Genomic DNA, 20,849 nt, shown 5'->3' on the forward strand with positions numbered 1-20,849 from the left:
GCCATCATGCAAAAATCCTAAAGGATTTGATAGGTTATGGATACAGGCCTCAAACACAGATATGCAGAAATAAACAAGCACATTTCACATATAGGTGATGCAGGGAAAAGCTTGTCTGCACAGCAAACATACTTAGCTTCCTCCACTACTTCCACCTCAGCGCGTGCTGCAAGTTGTAAATTGGAGGGTGCTCCTGTTGCCTCTTCAGTGTTCAGCTCACCATTGGTTGAACTTACCACCTGAGGAGGACAAAAACATAAAGCTGTTGTGGCATGGAACATAACTCCCATTTGTGTTAAAGCAGTAATGGTGTACTACATTCAGAAGAAACAAGAAAAATACACTCAACATTTTAATTCCACTATCTAAAAAATATTTTTTCTGCATCTTTTTACCTGCGGATTTAACTGTGTAATTTTTTACCCAGGTTGCATTTTTGGGGGGAGGAAGAGTTTCTTAAAGTCTGAACACAGATCAAAAATGGATTGTGTTCTACTACTTGAATTTGGATTATAACTTCCACGCCTCTGAACTAATCTGAGAATAAGAGGATTCAAAATGATCAAGAGGAGATGATTCAGTGAAAGCTACACTGAGAGGATTGTGGAAAAATTCACCATAAATAAAAAAAGACAAAACATCTTTTTAAAAAAATGTGTTCAGATAGAATTAAGTATGGAGTTTGGGATAATCTACTGCAAACTTTGCAGTTCCACTGAAGTCTCCACAAAAAGTTTCAAATGGCAGAATGCTGGAAAACAACTGTCCTTTTTACATTTCTGTTCCCTGCAGCTCCAAACTGCACTGACTGAAGCCAACACAGAAGTGAACTCCATCATCCACTGTAAGTTTGCCACTCATAAATCACTGCTTGGCTTAAGAATCAGCAGCACAAGATTTGTGTAGGTGTTCAAGAGGTAGCTCACAATCCAAGAGGTAGCCCACAATCCAAAGAGATCAGAAGACAGAAATGTTTCTCCTTCTGAAATGCTTACACAGAAATGCAGAGAACAGTTCCATTTACACATCACGGGGGGTATGATTGTGACAGTGCATTACAGAAAAAAAAAATAACAGAATCAAATAGCATCTCACAGACTAACAAGGTTTACTTAAATGATTAATTCAAAAAAAAAATATCACTTCAAAGGATGACCCAATTGTGTTACTCCAGCAGCAAGATGTGAGGCATTTGGTGCCTCTCCCTCGGAATGTGCGATCAGAAATTACTGCTGTAGCAGTGTCTGGTAGTGGCTATCATCAACTGATTTCTTTTTCTTGCTTAATTGTGTACAGGAAATTCCTTCTAGGCTGTCCCTGCATCTCCTGGGAAGAAGCGTTAGAATGACATTTCTGACCACTCCTGCCCATTCCACACTTTCTGACCCATCTCTACCCCCTGCTAAGGATTGGTGGTAGTCATCAACATCACCCTTACCCAGCACTGACACATTATGCCTAAGTGAAAAAATCAGTGTCCCTGAGGTTTTCTGCATATGCACAAAGTTTTCATATCTGCTAAATACATCTTAGCCAAAACATCATGTGACTGAAAAATCAATCCATTAGACTGGACAACCTTATCTAGTTTCAATAGAAATGCTGCACAGAACAAGAAAGGACAATACCTGAACTGATCCCCCATGCCGCTCAGAAGCCAAGTGAGTTGTCAGAAACAAAGCATTGGCCTGCCGTGGTGCAGCAGGTTCCCATTCTCCTCGGCGTTCTGTTGAAGTCTGCACAAAATTTGCAAGCAGAATAGCAAAAAGATAGGAGGAAAAGCAGAGATGAGCCATAGCAAAGAAATGCTTTCTTTTAAAAAGCACAGTCAGTTCATTCAGAGGAAAGAAATCCGTGTTAAGAATTTCATTTATGCATTAATTTTACAGGATGGCCCCCATTCTTCGCACAGAAACTAAAAGCAGTTAGTAGACAGTGAAAAATATGCAGAGTAAGCCTATATTACTTTTTTATCCATTCTGTACAGGTATCAATTTAGACCTAAGACTGGTAGGATCATTCACTGACTTGCAGGACACATACCGCATTTCCAATACCTGTCAAGGATTAGGTGACCCATATGGTAACAAACCTGATTTCGGTGAATTGCTATTGATCGATCTCTATGTGGATGGATTTCTCTTGTTACAGATGGCCCAGATTCTACCTGCATGGGCCCCACTGGAGTAGGCTAGAAAATAAACACAGAGACACACACAGTTGAATATGAAATTGAGACCCAAACAATATGTTTTGATTTTACTACAGCACCTCATTTAGAATACAAATCAAGCAGATAAGTCCTTATTTTCTTTTACAAAAATGATAAGCTAACATTGGCAGGTCCTACAGTGTTTCCAGCTTCTTCATCACGCAGCCAATAGTGAAAATTAGCATGCCTTAGGACTTATATGAATGGGTTGGTAGATGCTGGATTACTTCCATTCAAATGGAGCTTTTAAGAACCTGTGATCAGCAAGTACCTAATTTTGATAAACATAATTTTAAATCCTGTTGCAAAATGCAGTGGCATCACCAGGGTTAGAGTCACATAGTGTAGTACTTCATTGTGTCACCCGCCACTGACCTCTTCCCATACTACACCATGCAGAACACTTAAATGTTTTTTGTACTAATCCTGTGTATTTTCCCCACCTGGGGATGAGGTTGACAGAAGCACAGATGGAAAAGGTCCATCTCACTAATGTGGAAGTTTGAATTTATTTGTTATAACAGTTTGTAGCTAACTAAGAGAAGCTGTGTCCTGCCATCTCCAATGCAAAAGCAGTAACCACACCTATACTGTACTGTTTGTCTAGAAAGCCACTGTCATTCAATAAGAAAAACAAAACCAGACATTTGGAGGCATAAATACAAACCTTTACTTTTGCAGGAAAGATCGACAACAACAACAACAACAAAAATTGTGTTTTCGCTTTATCATCAAAATTCTTGCAAAATAATTGGCATGACATAGTAATCTTATGGACAGAGCAATGATCAAGAAAAGTATGTCACTTGCCTACAACTTACAATTGGCCTGCCAACCCAGTCGTAGGCATAATCAAAGGTGAATCCTCTCTTTTCAAATAATTCTGTGAAGATTGTTCGTAAGTAATCATAGTCTGGTCTCTCAAAGAAGTCTAATCGTCTGACATAACGAAGATAAGCGGCCATCTCCTCTGTTAAAGGGAATTAGGAAGAAGCAACATCAGATAATCTGTTCAGAAAGAAGTAGAAGGAGAATACATTTCAAGGTTACCCACTAGTCAGATCGATCCCCTAAATTACAGATCTACAGAAGTAGATGAGATAGTCAACCAAGTTGTGTCAAATTGGCAAATAATTTCCAAATCAGTCAGTACGTAAGGCATTTTTCACATATGAAAAGTACATAAGGCATTTTTCACATATGAAAAGCATTTTCAGGGAGCAAAATCTCACAATAAAGATGAGAAAGCATTTCTGTCAGTACTTTCTGGTTCAAATATTCATGTAGATTTGATGTTTTAAGTGTACTACCCCAACAAGTCAGAGGGAGTTAACAGAAGTTTGATATTAAAATCGATAAGCTCCTGCCCACAGAAAAAAAACATCACAAACCAAGCTGCATGGAAGAGCAAAAACAAATGAAAGCATCAGTTAATAAAACAAATGTGTTTCTGGGCATTTCAGCTTTAATAGAAAATTTGGTATCGGTGGCAGAAATAAGATGGCAAGAAAAGTAATAGGTCCCTACATCAGACATACAAACAAAAATCAGACTTTTTATTCAAAACTAACCAAATGCATATGTGAAATGAAACCACTGCCTCAGGTAAGCCTTGTATAAGTAAAGAAAAATATTTTGATCCTTCTATAGACCACTTGAAAACTTCTTCCAAAATACATCCAGCAATTTCCCTCCTCTCTCTTATCCAGCCCCCATTTCCGTTGTGATTTCCTTTCTGGTGGTCAAACATGTAGATCAATGCCAATCTGCTTTCCACTTTTCTCTCTTTTGTAGTTGCTCAAAACAGATAAGGTAACTGCTGTTACCTTATCTGTTGTAGGCAAGCATACAGAGATACAGTAGAATCAGCTAGCATAGCACCCTATTCCTTCCCAAGCTTTATTGTATTGTTTAGTGCACAAACTCTGCTGCAACCTCACATCAAAAGTCTGAGTTTGTCCAGCCTACCACCAACCCAATGTCGTTGCTGCTAAAAACCTTCCAACTATACAGAGGGCAAAGAAGAAAAGGAAGGACTTTTGGTAGGCAAAAAAAAAGGCTTCATAGAAAGGAACTTGTCAGAAGCTTCATCAACTGAAGTATGCCTATATATTTTAAGGGTTACATGGGAGGAATTATTAGATCCTAGTTTAGAATCTACATTAATTTGAAGGCAGTAATGAGCTGAACTAGGACAAGACATACATTTTGAAAGATCTGTTCCAAACCTTTAAATAAAGTATTGGTATATGAACGTGGTCTTAATACATATTCTTCTGAAGTTTGAAGGACCACCTACTGTAAATCAGTCATATCTTGCTTATCTTAGGGTCTGTGCAGACTAGCATCTTTGGCCAGCCTGGGAGCAGAGCCAGGGTGTGGCGTCTACACAACACATGCCCAGACTCTGTCCCCAGGCTGGCGTGATGCCACGCACCTCACTACACAGCTTTATGGCGTGCCTCTGGCACTGCGTCTAGATGACACAACGCCACAGGAGTGCCATAAAGCTGCGGTGCCAGCAGCTACAGCACCATTTCCAGAGCACAAAAAGGAAAGGCCAGATCGGGCTGCAGCGTGTGGTTGCCACAGCCCCCATCTGGCAAAGACGGAGGCAGCTTCATGCTGTCTCTTCAGGGGCCGTCTGAACAGCCCATGATATAAAGAGCTGGGTGATGGCTGTCAAATATTTTAAAAGCTCCTGCTTCTAGTCAGAACTTAGAAAAGTTACCTTTTTAGACTACAGCTCCCAGATTCTTCCAGCCAATATAGCCACTCCAAAAATCAACATCTACTAGCACCTGCCACAGTCCCATACTATCCATTCTAGCTAGTGGGGTCTAAGAGTTGCAGCCTTCTAAATTACTTTTTCAAACTCTTCTTCCAGGTAGCTATGCTGCATCTGCAAGTCTGATTAAGAAATACACTAAAAAAAACTAGATAGGTGCAAATAACTTCTCTTCTCAACCCTTCTGACTACAACACGATAGGGCTACTATGGCCACCAGATGTCAAATGGTTATGTAGAGAAATTTTAAACTGTTCACCTTCATCCAGCCAATAACACTGCTTTGCCAAGATAAGATAAGATGAGACAATGGTGGGCATCAGGGACAATATCCCAAGTATCCACATAACCGTACACCAGTTTCATGTAGATATTATAAGGTATAGGAGAAAAGCCAAAAAACACAGGGTTGAATAGCACCACATTTTGGGATGAAGCCTCATGAAAAACTGGAATAACTACAAGACAGTGCTCTTGATGGTCTATCCTGGCAAGGGACTACTGGAGAACATTACACTGATAGGAGCCACAGAGATATGCAGAACAAACAAAAAGGATACATTGTTCATATCCATTTTTTCCTGCACAGGTCTAAACATCAACTATATCTAAAGCCAAATGTGCAAATTTCTCATTCATTTACAAGCATACTTGTAAATCTCTATTTTCCAGAACAAGATATACTTTCATTACTTAGCCAAAAAAGTCATTACTTAACTCTTTATTTTGATTATATCAATTATCATTTTGCCATGTGTCACTTTGGCAATGTTATAAGCAAAGGAGGCAGAGAGACTTTTATTTAACTCGTATTGTCAAGTGCGTTAACATGGACTTGTTCAAGAGGTGGTACATTTTGTATCGGAACATTTAAACCTGCATTTTAGTATTCCAAAGCAAACACATAACTTACATGGCGTGCAAACATTAATACATATGTATACAAAAATGAGTCATATGCACAGCCATGTCAGTCTTGCAGTTCTTAACCAAAGCAACTCCAAAGCCTTTCATTCCTGTTTACCAGATGACCAAACCTCCTATTTTTGCATTTGCAAAATGAGCAAATACAGAAAATTTACCAAACAAGACAGCTGGCATGCATGGCAGAGTTACGAACCTGACAGACCTGACTGTGTTTACACAGTGATGCGAGCTGCGTTCTCAGGATTGTAATGAGAAGCAAGCCACCCATTTATGAATTAATCCCCATGTGCCAACTGATGAGGCAGGAGTCTAAGTTCTTTTTCCTTTGGTACCATTGTGGGAAGTCTGTACTCTGCCTTTGTCAGTTTTTATTCTTGTGCGCTGCCAACCAGACATGTATTTTCTTACCTTACTTTGGCTGGGAGGATTAGAAACATAAATGGAGGGGGGAAAGAATAGTTTTTCAGATAAAGCAGAAAGGATCACATGGGGTAGATACAAACTGGCACAGGTAGCTTTTGACTATTCTGTGCTACTGGCAGTAGAGGTTACAGAGTATAGAGGTTATAGAGTATAACTTGTTCCCACCCATATCAGAAGTCCCATGAGCTTAGGTAAGTCCTATGAGTGGGTAGATTGCTCCTCTGTGCTATCCTGAGAACTAGAGCTTGGAACTTACCATGAAATTATCATTCTGGGATGGCAGGAAGAGGAACGCACTCTCTCCTCCCTCCAAAAATAATTAGGTTCTGCAATTTCAGGTTCTGTAGATACGTTGTATAGACAGGTATGGGCTAGTAATTAAACTGACAGGGAAGGGATGGAGTCACAATGGTAATGGACAAAGAACCTAGACTTCTGCCTCATTATTTGGGACATGAGGATTAACCCATGAGGGGTGGACTGCTCTTGCTGCCATCCTAGAACAATCATTCACGGTAAGTTCCAATCTCTCAATAGCAGTTTATCAGTATTTGAAATATGAGGAATTCATGTGTCTGGACAAAGAATGTGGCATATCATTAGAATGAAGTTATCGTTATAAGATGAGCTAGAACAATGCTACCTTAACAGGAGATCAGTCCTTTGTCAATAAAACATTTTGCACAGATGACATACCACTTAGTATGAAACTCACCGGGGAAGTTCTCACAGAGAACATCTATTGGAGTGTTCCTTTTAGTATCACCAATCTTCTGGTATCTCTCCTTTAGTGTATCAGCCTGCACAATTGCAAATATTTTTTATCTTCATCATACTTTTAAAGAGTATTAGCTGATAGTCCAAGATAAGTAACTCTCCCCACAACCCTAAAAGGAGAACACCACCATCTTTCTTTTAAACAAATGGAATCTATGACAACTTTTTCTTCATTCCTTGCAGCAGCTTCACTCTTCACAAGTCAGCCCTCTGTATCTACAGTTTCTTATCCACAAAATCAATCAATTACAGGTTGAAAATATCCGGGGCAAAAAAAGCAAACCTTGTTGTTTACCATTTTATTTAACTATTCCATTATATATAATGGGACATGGCATCCATGGATTTTGTTATTCATGGAGGGGGGGTCATGGAACCAAATCCCAGTGAATGCTAAGGCCTATTGTATTCTCTTTTCTTTGGTCCCTTAATCACCTTCTAGGGCATAAAACAAGGGGAGTGGTTGCTAAATAGCTGTATTTTGTTTTGTTTTTCCTTTTGCCAGGGAGTCATACCAGCTATGAGGAAAGAAGCAGAGGCTAAGACATAGACAAAATGTAAACAGTAACTAAACAGTAAATTTGAAGTTAAGAAATGCAAGGATGAAGAGGATTAAAATGAAAAGATGTGGTAGCCAAAGTTCATTTTGCAGCCATCTCCAGCTCCTTTGCAAAAACAAAAATGCAGGAGGGGGGGATTACTTTTTATCACCAGCTTCTACAATTAAATTATTAGTTCCCACAGCTACTGGCAACTGTGTTTGTTGACCAAGTGTACAGGGTTTAGGGCAAAGCCTGGTCACCCCACCAACTATCACTGTTCAAAATTACAAGTATATGTTTTATCCTGAACTATTCAAATTACTGTTAACTGTTAGTGGAAGATAAACTAAAGATACAAGTCACACAGGAAGTTTACTGAGCACACTGGAGCATATACCTTAAGGCCCTGCCATGGCAAACTGCCTCGAAGGAAATACATGAACATATGTCCAAGGGCTTCCAAGTCATCACGCCGGCTTTGTTCTGAAACACATGAAAAACACATGACTGCTTCATCTATTGCAACAGAAATCTTCACTGATTACATTTCTCACACTAATGCAAATCGAGGAACAGGAACACATTTGGAAATGTGGGCATAGATAGGACATAGCAAAGAGTCTTGCTAGACCAGATATAAATTCCTAAAGCATCTTTATTCTGCATTTATAGAACACCCCACATTTTTAACTTCCCACTGCAAATGTCAGTGCATGGACTAACAAATATCTTGAGAGCATAAATTGGGATGGCTCCAAATATGATATCAATGTGAATATGAAGACTTCATTAAAGTAGTTCATTCCAAGTCAGGAATACTATCAGCAGCAGAGTAGAAAATATAAGATCAATATATTTAGCAAAGGTCCCCAAGAGGGACAAATACACAGTCTCAAATATGATTAAAAATATTTATTTATTTATTTTCATTTCATTTATATCCCACCTTTCACCCCGGAGGGACCTAAAGTTATGCATAAAGGTTCGAAGATATTCTATAAATTGCAGCGAAAACTAGGAGCTGTAGGCCCATCTTCCCGCAACCTGGCATTGTCCTATTTAGACAATGCAGACCAACAGCCCCAGGAACAGGTAGACTAGATGCCATTTTGGCAGATACGGCCCAACTCAAGCCATACTGTCCCTTAGCGTGGTTTTAAAAAATCAGTTGTTTGTGGTGGAGTTTATGAGTAACTCTACCATGACAGCTGGTAGTGCAGAGGTGCATACCTACATGCTGCCTCCATTCTCTGTGCAGGCCCCAGTTGCAACTTGTGATGTCTAAGGGGGCACCTGGCCACGTGAGTGAGGCCAGAGCCCCCATTTCCACCCTTACAGGCTGTGGCAGGGATCTTCACAGAGAACAGTGGCGATGAGGACAAGTAAGTCAGTGATTATGACAGCTCCACGGCACAGTGGTGACGAGGCATTTAGACACCCAGTTGTCACTGCACAGGGCCAGGTACGCCCCAGGGGCAGGAACAGTCCGAATCTGTGGGCAGAATATGATGGGGCGAGCCCATCATACCCTGCCCATGCATTCAGCACCCTAAGTGGTGGTAGGCCACAGAATAATGAGAAAGGAGAGGTCAGGTACACCAGCATGGCATAACAGTAAAAACTGAAAACTTGCACTACACAAACTGAGGTATTTATATACAAGAAGCCCTTCACAAGTTAATTAGAGCTTTCAAGAGGTCTGCTTTAGCTGCCTTAAGAAATAGTTTAACAGAGCAAAAGATAAATTTGCTAGAAATCACTTCAATTTACCCTGGAGAAGAGAATGTTAAGAGGTGATATGAGGAAGGAGCTAGCTTGTTTTCTGCTGCTCCAGAGATTAGGACCCGGATCAATGGATACAAGCTCCAGGAAAAGAGATTCCACCTCAACATTAGGAAGAACTTCCTGACAGTAAGGGCTGTTCGACAGTGGAACACACTCCCTCAGAGTGTAGTAGAATCTCCTTCCCTAGATGTTTTTAAATAGAGGCTGGATGGCCATCTGCTGGGGATGCTTTGATTTAGATTTCCTGCATGGCATGGGGTTGGACTGGATGGCCCTTGCGGTCTCTTTCAATTCTATGATTCTATGAATTCCAAAAAGCTATCTGTATCAAACCAGTTGTTCTACAAAAAGGAACAAGATTCCATCTGGCTGGACTAAAGAAAAGTGCAAATAGAACTAACAAAATTTAGAGAAACTGTCTTCTAAAATTTAGAAAAAATTAGAGAAACTGCCATCCAAGTAGTCAGTGGAATAACAGAAATCACTAGATTGATTGATAGTTATCCGATATTGAAAACCACTTTTTCCCTTAAAACCAAAAAACCCTGTTAACAATATAGTAACAGCAGCATAGCCCTCCATGTTTCAATATTTATTTCAGAACCACTGTAGTCTTTTGCCATCCAGTTTTAAAATTAGTTACCATACAACCTTGAAATTCCATTCAACTGCTTTATGTTTGATAACACATGAAAATGCTTTGGCTGTGCAAAAAAGAACCAATTTTTTTCTTATGTAATGCAGACAGCATCAAATTAAACTGAGCAAACCTTTGCCAAGATGTGTGTTGATGGACATGTATCTAGCTGTTCCAGTTAGACTCTTGTGTTCCCTGTATGGTATGTGTTTTTGTGTTTCAGGATCAATGTATTCCTTGGCCAATCCAAAGTCTATTATGTGAATTACATGTTCTTTCTTATTTCCTTGCCGACCAATAAGGAAGTTTTCTGGCTTGACATCTCGATAAATGAGGTTCTTTGAGTGCACAAATTCCATCCGAGTGATCTACAAGAGGAACAGAGATGCAATTATGGAAATGCCTCAAATTATGTAACATTTATCAACTGTTTATGAACTAGTATTAACAAGCGTACATTAAAAGCATCGCAGAATGTTAAAATACTCTATAATTCTTATCCTAACATTGCAAAGAAAACTTACAAATTAGAATAACAGAAATGTTCTTTAGTTCATCCAAATCACTGAGGAAATTCAAGCCCTACAAGATTGTAAAGTAATTGTCTTATGTGCCAGAAGAAACTCATGTCCCAAGGAACCAAGGAGTACTGCAGACGTTTCAGCGATGGTTTCTTAGGCTCTGCTGTTACATCGCACTATAAAATGAGTGCTGTGTAATGCGCATCTAATACTTTCTTGCGGAGAAAGATGGACAGCACCTGGTAGGCAATGCATCCTAAAGAAATCTTGTCCATCATTACTATTTTTTTCATGGAGAACTTCACTTACAAGGCATCACAGAGTCTTCTCATGACAATCCTAGTAATTGCCCCCTGCTTTGACCATAGCCATGATAATATTATTTGAGGACATGATAATACCTAAGAATGTACTGATATTTGTTTTCTAGCCAACCTCAAAGAACTAGAGTAACATTTTGAGAAAAATCAATTTGATTCATGTGCCATGGCTTATAAATAGAACCCCATGCATTCAGAAAATTGCTGCAGTTTAGCTTGCTACCTTATGGCTTTGGTCATGGATCCCCTTCAGACAGACTCTGTGCAGTGCTTTGAGTGTAAACAGATATGTATGTTTGGCTGAGGCCTTCTTCACTGCTCACATAATACTTAACACACTGTGAACTATCTCTGAAGATCTTATGATGTATCCCAAGGTAATTGCAAGACATATTCAACAAGAATGGCATTTTGTGTCCTCAGATAATATTATCATGGCTATGGTCAAAACAGGAGGCAATTACTAGGATTGTCATGAGAAGATTTGGGTTTTGTCCCAGCAGGGAGCTGCTGTTGAGAACCAAGAGGGGGGTGATAATGATCTCATTGCACGCATTTGTGCTTATCCCTATTTCAGCCCTATTCAAGGGCAACTGGAAACTCTCCTGGAACCAATATAATCTACTGGACATGCTTCTCAGCAGGGAGCAAGATTCCTGAAAGAAGAAGTCCACCCAGTGCTGATCTCTTATCAGAGCAAGATGGGTGTAAAAATCAAGCTGTGCTTTGAATTTAGTTTTCATCTTGGGCATGAATGGAAGGGATAATAAAATATCTGTAAAAGTGTGAATTGGGTCTTAAATGTTGCAACAGTTCTGGCACATCACATAGGCAATGAGCACTCCTGGGGAAGAACAAGCAGCAAATTTACAGATAATGCTACCCTTATAGCTGCAATTTTCAGAGTCTCACTCACTCATCAGAGTGCACTATCCCAATCCGCCTTTTTGTAGGCTGGAAAAGGAGCAGCAAACAACTGCTCCTTTTTGTGCTGGCAAAAAGCTGGCTTTTCCGCCCCACTGCAGTGGGAAGATAGCTTTAAGGTGCTCCGCATGTAAACGCTACACTATTAGAGTGCCCAGAGGCCAACCCATGTGTGGGCGGCTGCCTGGCTTGAAGTCGGTTTTCAGGCAACTTGGGGGCATGCATCATCTATACACTACACCCCCAAGACACCCATAAGCTGGCTTTTTATGCCGGTCTGTTTCGCCCCTTAGTTTCACTTCAAGACATTTGCTAAGTTTTGTTAAAGATTCATGTTAAGCAGTTTAATTAATACAAGGAAAAAAACAAGGATCAAATACAAAGCCTAACAAAAACAATGTAGTTTCTTAGAAATGAATGTTAGCATAAAGAACGATTGTTAAAGCTTTGTGGTAATGAAAAGAGATTTGCCCTTAAAACAGAAACCACCATCACCAACAACAAAATAAACAGCAGGTGTAATATCAAGATAAAATAAAAAGGTAAAGCTCTCCCTTTACTTACAAGCTGGATTGCTATCATAAGGACAGTCTTCAGAGTGAATGTTCTGTCACAGAGATCAAACAAGTCTTCCAAACTGGGACCAAGGAGCTCAAGAACCATGGCATTGTACTTTCCACATGGCCCATAGTAATATACCTGTGGGAAGCCTTCAACTGAGAGAATTAAAAATGTTTTAATACTTCAGGAGGAATACAGCATTGTAACTACTATCATATGGAAATTTTCTCAAACCAACACTTTTTGTAGCACTCAAATTGACTTTTGTATTGTGCATTATGCACAGTGGTTGCTCCCACATATCCTAAGGAAGTCACATTTTTTACCATTCTAAAGATAGGTATTAATGATGCAAACTTCCTACTCAGATTTTTCCAAACTTGCCTATGATTATAAGAGCTCTCAATTCCCCCTCCATTGGAGATAAAAAGCATGTTTGTTCTTAAACTTGCTGTTTGTTCTTAAACTTGCTGTACTTCCCTAAGTCCTCAACACTGCAAGTATTAAGACCAACAAAAGTCAAATTATGCAGCAATGCTGATGAGCTACCTAGTCATCTATAAGTGTAACTCAAAAGTAGAGGTCATGGACTGGTTCCAGCCTATAAGCCACTGGCTGTAAGTCTATGGTCAATTTCCATATAAGAAAAAACTGTTGTAGCCAATGAACATAAATATGGTACCTACATGGCACACTTGGGCAAAAAATGCCAGTCACCTTACATTGAATAGCCTGGAATACACATCATTCACTGTCAAAACATCTCCCAATCACACTTTTTACAACCATTTTTGGATAGAATGACTTACTGGAACCTTTCAGCTAAATTGCCGTTATCTTTTCTCTGGAGAGAACATACATATAGTGCGATGTGTAGCTAAATTTGTAGTCAATGCTGCTCGATTGAGAGATCAATTTATGGTACAAAACGGAGTTTTGTGTCATGGCGATGAGTTTATTTAAACACTTTCATTGTTATCTCCCACTCTGTTTTAGCTAGTCTTATTTTAGACTATTTTATTTTGAATTCTACTTTATTAAATTTGCTTTTAGTTAGTCTGTGTCCGTTTTAACCTCTTATTTGAGTTTTAAGTGTGACTCAGTTTTATCTTTGTATATATGCAGACATTCTGATATTTCTATCTTGTATTTTATAACTGTATTTAGTATCCTATTAGTACGGTCAGCTGACTAATCTATTAGTCCTCATACACTTCTTTACGACAACCATCTATAATTCCTAGAAGATATACCTTACCTGTGCATCCGATGTGTTTATAAAATCTATATTCTAAATGCAGCTGTGGGGCACGTGATTTTAATGGTTCCTATAAAAACAGAGTGAAGAAATAAAGTAAACAGAGTTGTATAGCAGACTGTATTTCTTTACATTTTAAAAGGACCTGGACAATCTAAACCCAAGAGTAAATATAATTAGATTTTAAAATTTGCTACCCAATACTTAGTCCTAATTTAAAATATCAAGGCAACTTAAACAATAGTTGAAATAGAGTTGAAACAAAGCTCAAAGAGAATCCCTCCAACTACATGGGTACAATATCAGATATGAATGAGTATAGCATTATTTTATCAAAGAACAGCAATCTGCATTGTTCTGAATTAAATACTTTGTATATTATATGTGGTAAATTAGAAAGAGGCTATTCACTAACAACATAATTTGAAAAACTTTTAGCATGTTAGCATCAAGACAATTTTCCAGTACTGTCTTAGAAACATATTGTTAACGTTTTTAAAACACGACCACATTCTAACCGGATTCTGTAAGACAACACAATTTATTTTTCCATGACATCCGTATTATCTGGAACAAAGGAAGAGTCATGAAAAAGCTGACTTATTTTGCTTAACATTCAGAATTATAAAGCTTCCTTTAAAATTACACATTTACTCACCAGTTTGATGGCTACATATTCATTTGTATAAAGATTTTTGCCTGAAAAATAAAGGTTCCTGGTATCAGCTGTGTCAGTTAAATCAGTTAAAAATCATGATTTTTAGTTTCTAGAATGAAAAACAGGTTTACCATACAATATGATTAAGCACACTGTAAACAGGGATTTCTTTACTATCGATGGCTGGTTTGTAACTCACATCATCCTCTAGAATTGATCCCCTTGGAACATGAGAATAAGATTGCTTCACTGTGCTGATATTTATTTTATATATATTTGAAAATAAATGCAGATATTCTGAGAAAATTTTGATCAGGAACACTACTAAGCAAAACAAAGGAGAAAGAGAAGGCAAAACTAAACTCCAACTCGACAAAAGGAGAAAATGACCAACGAGTACATCAGTGACATATAGATATATATCTCAAACTCAAATCATGAGAGTCTTATGAACATATTCGCTCATGGTTCTCTTCAGATTTAACTGAAATTTTAATTTAACACTTGCTTTTTAAAAATGGCCTTTTAAAAGAGGTTTTGCCCTAGGCACCCCAGTCTTTCATATTATGTACACACTAATTCAAATTAGACCAAGATTTTAAAAAAAACATAAAATGCATTGCAACAGTTAACTAGAATGCTATAAAGCCTTTCCAAGCACTGTATCAGAGTAAATTCACAGATCAGCTCTTTTGTTGTTATGTGCCTTCAAGTTGTGGTGACCCACACCATAGGATTTTCTTGGCAAGGTTTACTCAGAGGAGGTATGCCACTGCCTTTTTGGGGCTGAGAGAGTGTGACTTGTCCAGGGTCATGTATTGGCCGAGCAGGAATTGGATCCCTGGTCTTCCAGAATCCAACACTCAAGCCACTAACCCACATTAGGGCAGTCAACTTTGGAAGCATGGTAATGGGGAACAGGAAAAAGTAAGGGTCCTGAGAAGGAAAAGAAATATTGAGTAGAGGTCAAACCTGATCAAGAAAATTTTGATATCCTCTACAAATGATTTTTAGTTGACTGATTAATCTATTGACTATATTTGCATATAGGTAAAAATAAAATTTCTCAAGCAAGAAGCATAGTGTAAATTAAGCACACAGCACAGCAACTATCTTAGAAGCAGCACTTCCCCAGAGAAAGCCTCTGCAGGCAGTGCTTGCCATCTGTAGATTTTAAAATAGCTTCTCGTATTTATATAATACACGTGTTTATGTAATATATGTATACTGTTGTTGTTGAGTTCCTTCAAGTAGTTTCCGACTTATTGCGACCTTAAGGAGAATCTATCATGGGGTTTTCTGAGGAAGATTTGCCTTTGTTCTCCTCTGAGAATGTTTGACTTGCCCAAGGTCCTCCAATGGGTTTCTTTTTCCTTTCTTTCTTTTTGAATTTTTATTGATGTTTTTATATATGCATTAAAAATAGAAAGAACACCAAATGCAGCAAAAAAGGAAGAAAAAAATTAGAAAGAGAAAGAGGAAAACCAAAAAAAGTTAAAGAGCTATACAAAAAATAAGAGAATACAAAGTTGACTTCCAGCTATATGTTCTAGTGCAGTGGTTCCCAACCTGTGGGTCGGGATGGGGGTCGAATGACCCTTTCATGGGGGTTGCCTAAGCCAACTGGAAAACATGTATTTAATTAGTTATGAACTAACAATGAAACTAATTTCATGGGTTTGGGTCACCACAACATGAAGAACTGTATTACAGGGTCGCGACATTAGGAAGGTTGGGAATCACTGTTCTAGTGCAATAAATTTCTAAAGAACATTCAAACCCCTCTCTCAATAAACTACTTTAACCTTCTTCTACTTGTAATCTCTACTACTTTTCAAATGCAACCGTCATCCATTCATTTCCATTCTTTTTTCAAAAAGTCTGTCAGGGGTTTCCAATCTATAAGAATGTAACTAAAGATTTTTCTCTGATCAACATAGTTAATATGTTTGTTTCCACAAACACATTCACTTTTTAAAACCATTCTTCTTTAGTAGGCAGTACTGCACTCTTTCATCTTTGAGCATACAACAACCTTGCCACTCTGCTCATGTACTGAATGATTCTCCCATAGTCCTTTTCCAGTTGTTCCTCCTGAAGTCCCAAGAAAAACAATTCTGGTTTTAATTACATATTAATCTTTAAAATTCTCTGCATCAGAAGTATGTATTTGCCCCCAGAACCTTTTACTTTTTCACAAATCCACCACGTATGACAAAATGTCTAAGTGTTTCCAACAAACATTCAGTTCCTTCATACATTCTTGACAATTTCTAAAATGACATATAATGATACATTATTTTAAAAGAATTAAAAACCATAACAATGCGAATTTCAACCCCTTTGCCCATATTCTCTCCCATTGTTCCATTTGTTTAGTATATCCAAACTTCTTGGCTCATTTTATCATACAATCTTTCACCCGTGTATCAAATTTTCTTCCTCTATATCAAAATTTAATTTAAAAAATATACACTTTAACCATCACCTGTTCATCATTTCTACATAACTGTATTTCAAATTTTGATTTATTTAATTTAAAAAAATAATTCTTTTTATCCATCATAAATCATTCAAGCAACTTCAGATAGGCAAAAGCACTGAAAACTATGTTCCTCCATCCAAAACTGTTCTTTTGTTTTCACTCTATGTGCCTCTTGGCAATTCTCCTTTTTCTCACCTTTTTCATTTTGTAAAATAGCCTCATTCATTCTCCAGTAAAAAGATCCCCTAGTTGTTTTGTTTTTTTAAGCACTAGGGTTATGGTCTGACAAAATATTCAATAGTACATCGATTCTTTTCACCTTAGTGGTCAATGTTTCGATAACCATGTCATATCTACTCTTGTGAATGATCTAAGCCGTTCATAAAAATGCATGTATTCCTTAGAAGTTCCATTTTTACAGCTCCATGTATCAACTAACTGAAAAGTGTCCATTAATTTGTTTTTTAAAAAGGTTGCAGCTTACCCTGAGACCTATTACTATTACGTATTACTGTTCGACAGTGGATCACACTCCCTCTGAGTGGTGGAGTCTCCTTCTTTGGAGGTCTTCAAACAGAGGCTGGATGGCCATCTGTCGGGGATGCTTTGATTGAGACTTCCTGCATGGCAGAATGGGGTTGGACTGGATGGCCCTTGTGGTCTCTTCCAACTCTATGATTCTATGATTTTCTCTAAAGTACTATATTGGGGGGGGGGGGGGGCACTGTCTCATTCCAATCACCCATGAACCACCAATTTTCATATGGCAAATCCAACAATTTATCCATGAGCTCCCTATAAAAAAGTCTTATCTTAATTCAGGCTGTACAGCCCCACAAACAAAGTCTTTACTCCTTGTATATCAATTTGGACATCCACAAACCTACTTTTCTCATCAAACAATACCAATTCTGGACCTAAAACTCAATTTTTCTTCTTGGGTCCAGACAAAATTAATTTTTGATTTAATATTTAATAAACCAAATACTTGATAGCCTTTTTTGCAATATGTCTTTCTTGCAAGCAAATTATGTCCTAATTAAGTTTTTTTCAAATAATGAAATATGTTCCTATTAGTATTATTATTACTATTATAATAGTAATAATACTAATGTTCCTATTAGTATTATTATTACTATTAATAGAGTCAACAATGTCGATTGTTGACTCTATTAATAGTAATAATAATACTAATAAAATTTATTTATATCCCGCCTCTCTACAAAATGCAATCGTGGCGGCTGTAAGAAATTTGTAATCAATGGTCAAGTGGGCTGGTCAGAAGAATCCTCACCTACAGCACCCAAAACCACATCATCATCTTCACTCTCCGGATGAATCTGTAGTTCTTGGCAGTATTTCATCATAAAAGTTTCTTTGGCTGCATTCTTCAAAATGTCCACTAGATGCCAGCATTAGTCCAGTGGTCCCCAAACTTAGGCTCTCCAGATGTTTTGGACTTCAGCTCCCAGAATTCCTAACTGTTCACCAACTGGCTGGGAATGATGGGCCAAAGTTTGGGAACCACTGCATTCATATAACATTCAGTGTTAGTTCCTATTTATAGCTTTTACTACACTGTATTCAGTCCTCTTGAGTCTCTGTAGCGCTGAGATCATGTCAGCAGGTCCTTTATATTATATCTCTTTCCTACAGTAAGAATTGTTTTTCTTATTTCTTTCTTATAAAAATAAAATTAGTTTCCCCTTCAGTTATCTTTCGTAACCTCCTTATGCAGACTTTTCTGAATTTCAAACTCATGCTGAGAACAGCTTCTTCTTCCCCATTTTCTCTCTTTACTTCTTTCTTGTTAAAACAGAATCAGGACACCACCAAAAGGTAAATATCATAGCAAGACTGATAGTCTTTTTTCTATAAAGTCCAAAGTTAGCCCAGAAGCATTAAGGAAGTGAGGCTTTGTGAGCTTAGTGTCTGTTTAGGTAATACTGCTGTGTCCAAGCAGCTCAGCAGGATGGTAGTGCAGGGCACACCTCAGTCACAGCAGTTTATACAATCTTCAAGAAGGGAGTGAGGTTAATGGAGCTCATGTGGTTCATCTCCATCCCTCTCCTTATCTGGGGAGGCTTTTTGCCAGGCAGATTCTGTCTGACCACAGCCAAAAATGGCCTCTTAATGCTGTCCTGTGACATGAATCGTGCTCAGAAGTATACCATGACACCCCTGCCCCAGAAATGCCTGAGCACTGATTTGAACCGCAGTCTCCAGAGTCCAGCACTCAAAATGTTACACCACATTGGATCTCTATGTATACCACCATTCAATTAACCAGGATCACGTTTTTGAACAGACTGGAATTGAATCCTTAGACCTGAGTATCCTACAAAATCTCAGTTTGGTTTATCGCAAGATGCTTAGCCCTATTCATTCTCACAAAACACTGGAACATGAAACTAAACAAAAATGCTGTCTTTTTTTATCAAATATATAAACTGTTAATTCTTGCTAGAATCCTATGCAATTAAGATCTGAACTATGCATCTCTTTGCCCACACTTCTTCCTGTCAATTGGAAATAACTTTAGAGATGAGGAAAGAAGTAAGCAATAATTGTGCTTAATTCTGCTCCTACATGTCACTTTCCTGCCATAGCTCCTGCTGCTCCGGCTATGTATTTCAGACCAATGTTTACAATGTAAACAACGAGCTACAAGCTTCGGGAAGGCAACTGTTTTAACAGGTAAACTGTTTTATGGGCAAGAAACCCTGAATGTCCCTCTGTAAATTAGCACAGATGTCACAAGTTCTGAAGTATTTTTGAAGCAAAGATAGGCTATTAAAAAAACAAAGAAATGTTACAGATTATTAAAACAATAGTCACAGTACATTCCTTCTGAGTCTCACAATAGCACAATCCCAATATTCAGTTGTACTTGTTGCAACTGGAAATTTTCATGTTTAGAAAATTTGTTTGTAAAAAACAGATTTAAAGATTTGTCTGGGAATTTATTGCAAATGAAGTAAAGCGTTGTGGCTACTTCAAATTACAAAGTGCATTGACTGAAAACATTGCATGATTTACTTAAAAAATAGGTTTCAAAATAGTTTTAACAGAGAAAATCTGCAATAAGGAAACAAAACTAATGTCCTATATGGAAATGGAAAGAGAACAGAGAGTACGTGGGCTGAGTGTTGGGCAAAGACTTTGGGAGACCAAGGTCTGAATCTCCTCTCAGTCATGGAAACCCAATGGCTTACTATGGGCAAGTCCCATTTCATCAGCCTAAAGAGAATGGCAATCTCAAACTATCCTCTGAATAAATCTTGCCAAGAATCATGAGGATGTGTGTCAGCTTGAGGGCATATAACAACAATGGAAGTGAAAAACTCATCCATACATAAATCCACTGTAATGGAAACTGAAAAGAGAATGTAGTTAATGAAGAGCCCATCTTTATGCTTTACCTGCTGCAAAGGGGTAGAAAATCAAATGTGCATCATATGTACAAACAGAATGCAAAGCAAGGCTTCATGCAACCCATCATTTCAGTCATTCCTTAACAAATAATTTGGGGATTGTATGGAGACTTTTCTCCTTTTCACATAGGAACTGAAGATAGTTCATTAAAAAACTGTATATCCAAAAAATGATTTTCAAGGTTGAAGACTGTGCTTCTAAGATGATTGCTAGGTTAAATCTGCATTACATAGTAAGAGAATACTGGTGCTTTATACTGTAATACCTTTATATTCTACTTTTATTCTAGTTTATATTTTTAAGGGTTACATTGACTAGGGTTGATAAAATGAGATTTTTATGAAGATGAGGGGGGATAAGAATGGCTAGAAATCAAACTGAACAAAAACCTTAGCAGATTTGAGGAAAAACAGTAGTTTTTTTTTTTAGAAAAGGATTATAATTAATTGGGACACTGATTTAAGAATGTGTAAAGCATTAATGATAGCTTGAATAAATAATTCTTATTTCCGATACATATTTTAACACAAATAGTGACATGTTCAGGGTCACCTGTGATCCAGTAGTCAAAGCCAGTTCATTCAAGGATCTTCAAA

The 20,849-nt window shown here is 38.0% G+C and overlaps 1 protein-coding gene and 1 pseudogene across 4 annotated transcripts in view; one reads left to right on the plus strand and one right to left on the minus strand.

The window, feature by feature from the left end:
* LOC149307306 (casein kinase I-like) overlaps window positions 1–20,849 on the minus strand; it is a 48,628-nt gene that overhangs the window by 17,116 nt on the left and 10,663 nt on the right. For all 4 annotated transcript variants that reach the window (XM_089538860.1, XM_089538861.1, XM_089538862.1 and 1 more), the window contains 10 exons: window positions 14,334–14,374; window positions 13,676–13,745; window positions 12,421–12,572; window positions 10,225–10,459; window positions 8,067–8,152; window positions 7,066–7,150; window positions 3,034–3,182; window positions 2,093–2,191; window positions 1,629–1,736; window positions 133–239 (listed from right to left, as the gene is read on the minus strand). In XM_089538860.1, the coding sequence (XP_089394986.1) occupies window positions 133–239; window positions 1,629–1,736; window positions 2,093–2,191; window positions 3,034–3,182; window positions 7,066–7,150; window positions 8,067–8,152; window positions 10,225–10,459; window positions 12,421–12,572; window positions 13,676–13,745; window positions 14,334–14,374 (1,132 nt within the window). The remainder of the gene's footprint in view (window positions 1–132; window positions 240–1,628; window positions 1,737–2,092; window positions 2,192–3,033; window positions 3,183–7,065; window positions 7,151–8,066; window positions 8,153–10,224; window positions 10,460–12,420; window positions 12,573–13,675; window positions 13,746–14,333; window positions 14,375–20,849) is intronic.
* On the plus strand, window positions 10,700–11,699 carry LOC149307307 (adenylosuccinate lyase pseudogene; annotated as a pseudogene).

Source organism: Sceloporus occidentalis, unplaced genomic scaffold (assembly GCF_023333645.1).
Source record: "Sceloporus occidentalis isolate IW3139 unplaced genomic scaffold, rSceOcc1.0.p SCAF_9, whole genome shotgun sequence".
Classification (NCBI taxonomy): domain Eukaryota; kingdom Metazoa; phylum Chordata; class Lepidosauria; order Squamata; family Phrynosomatidae; genus Sceloporus; species Sceloporus occidentalis.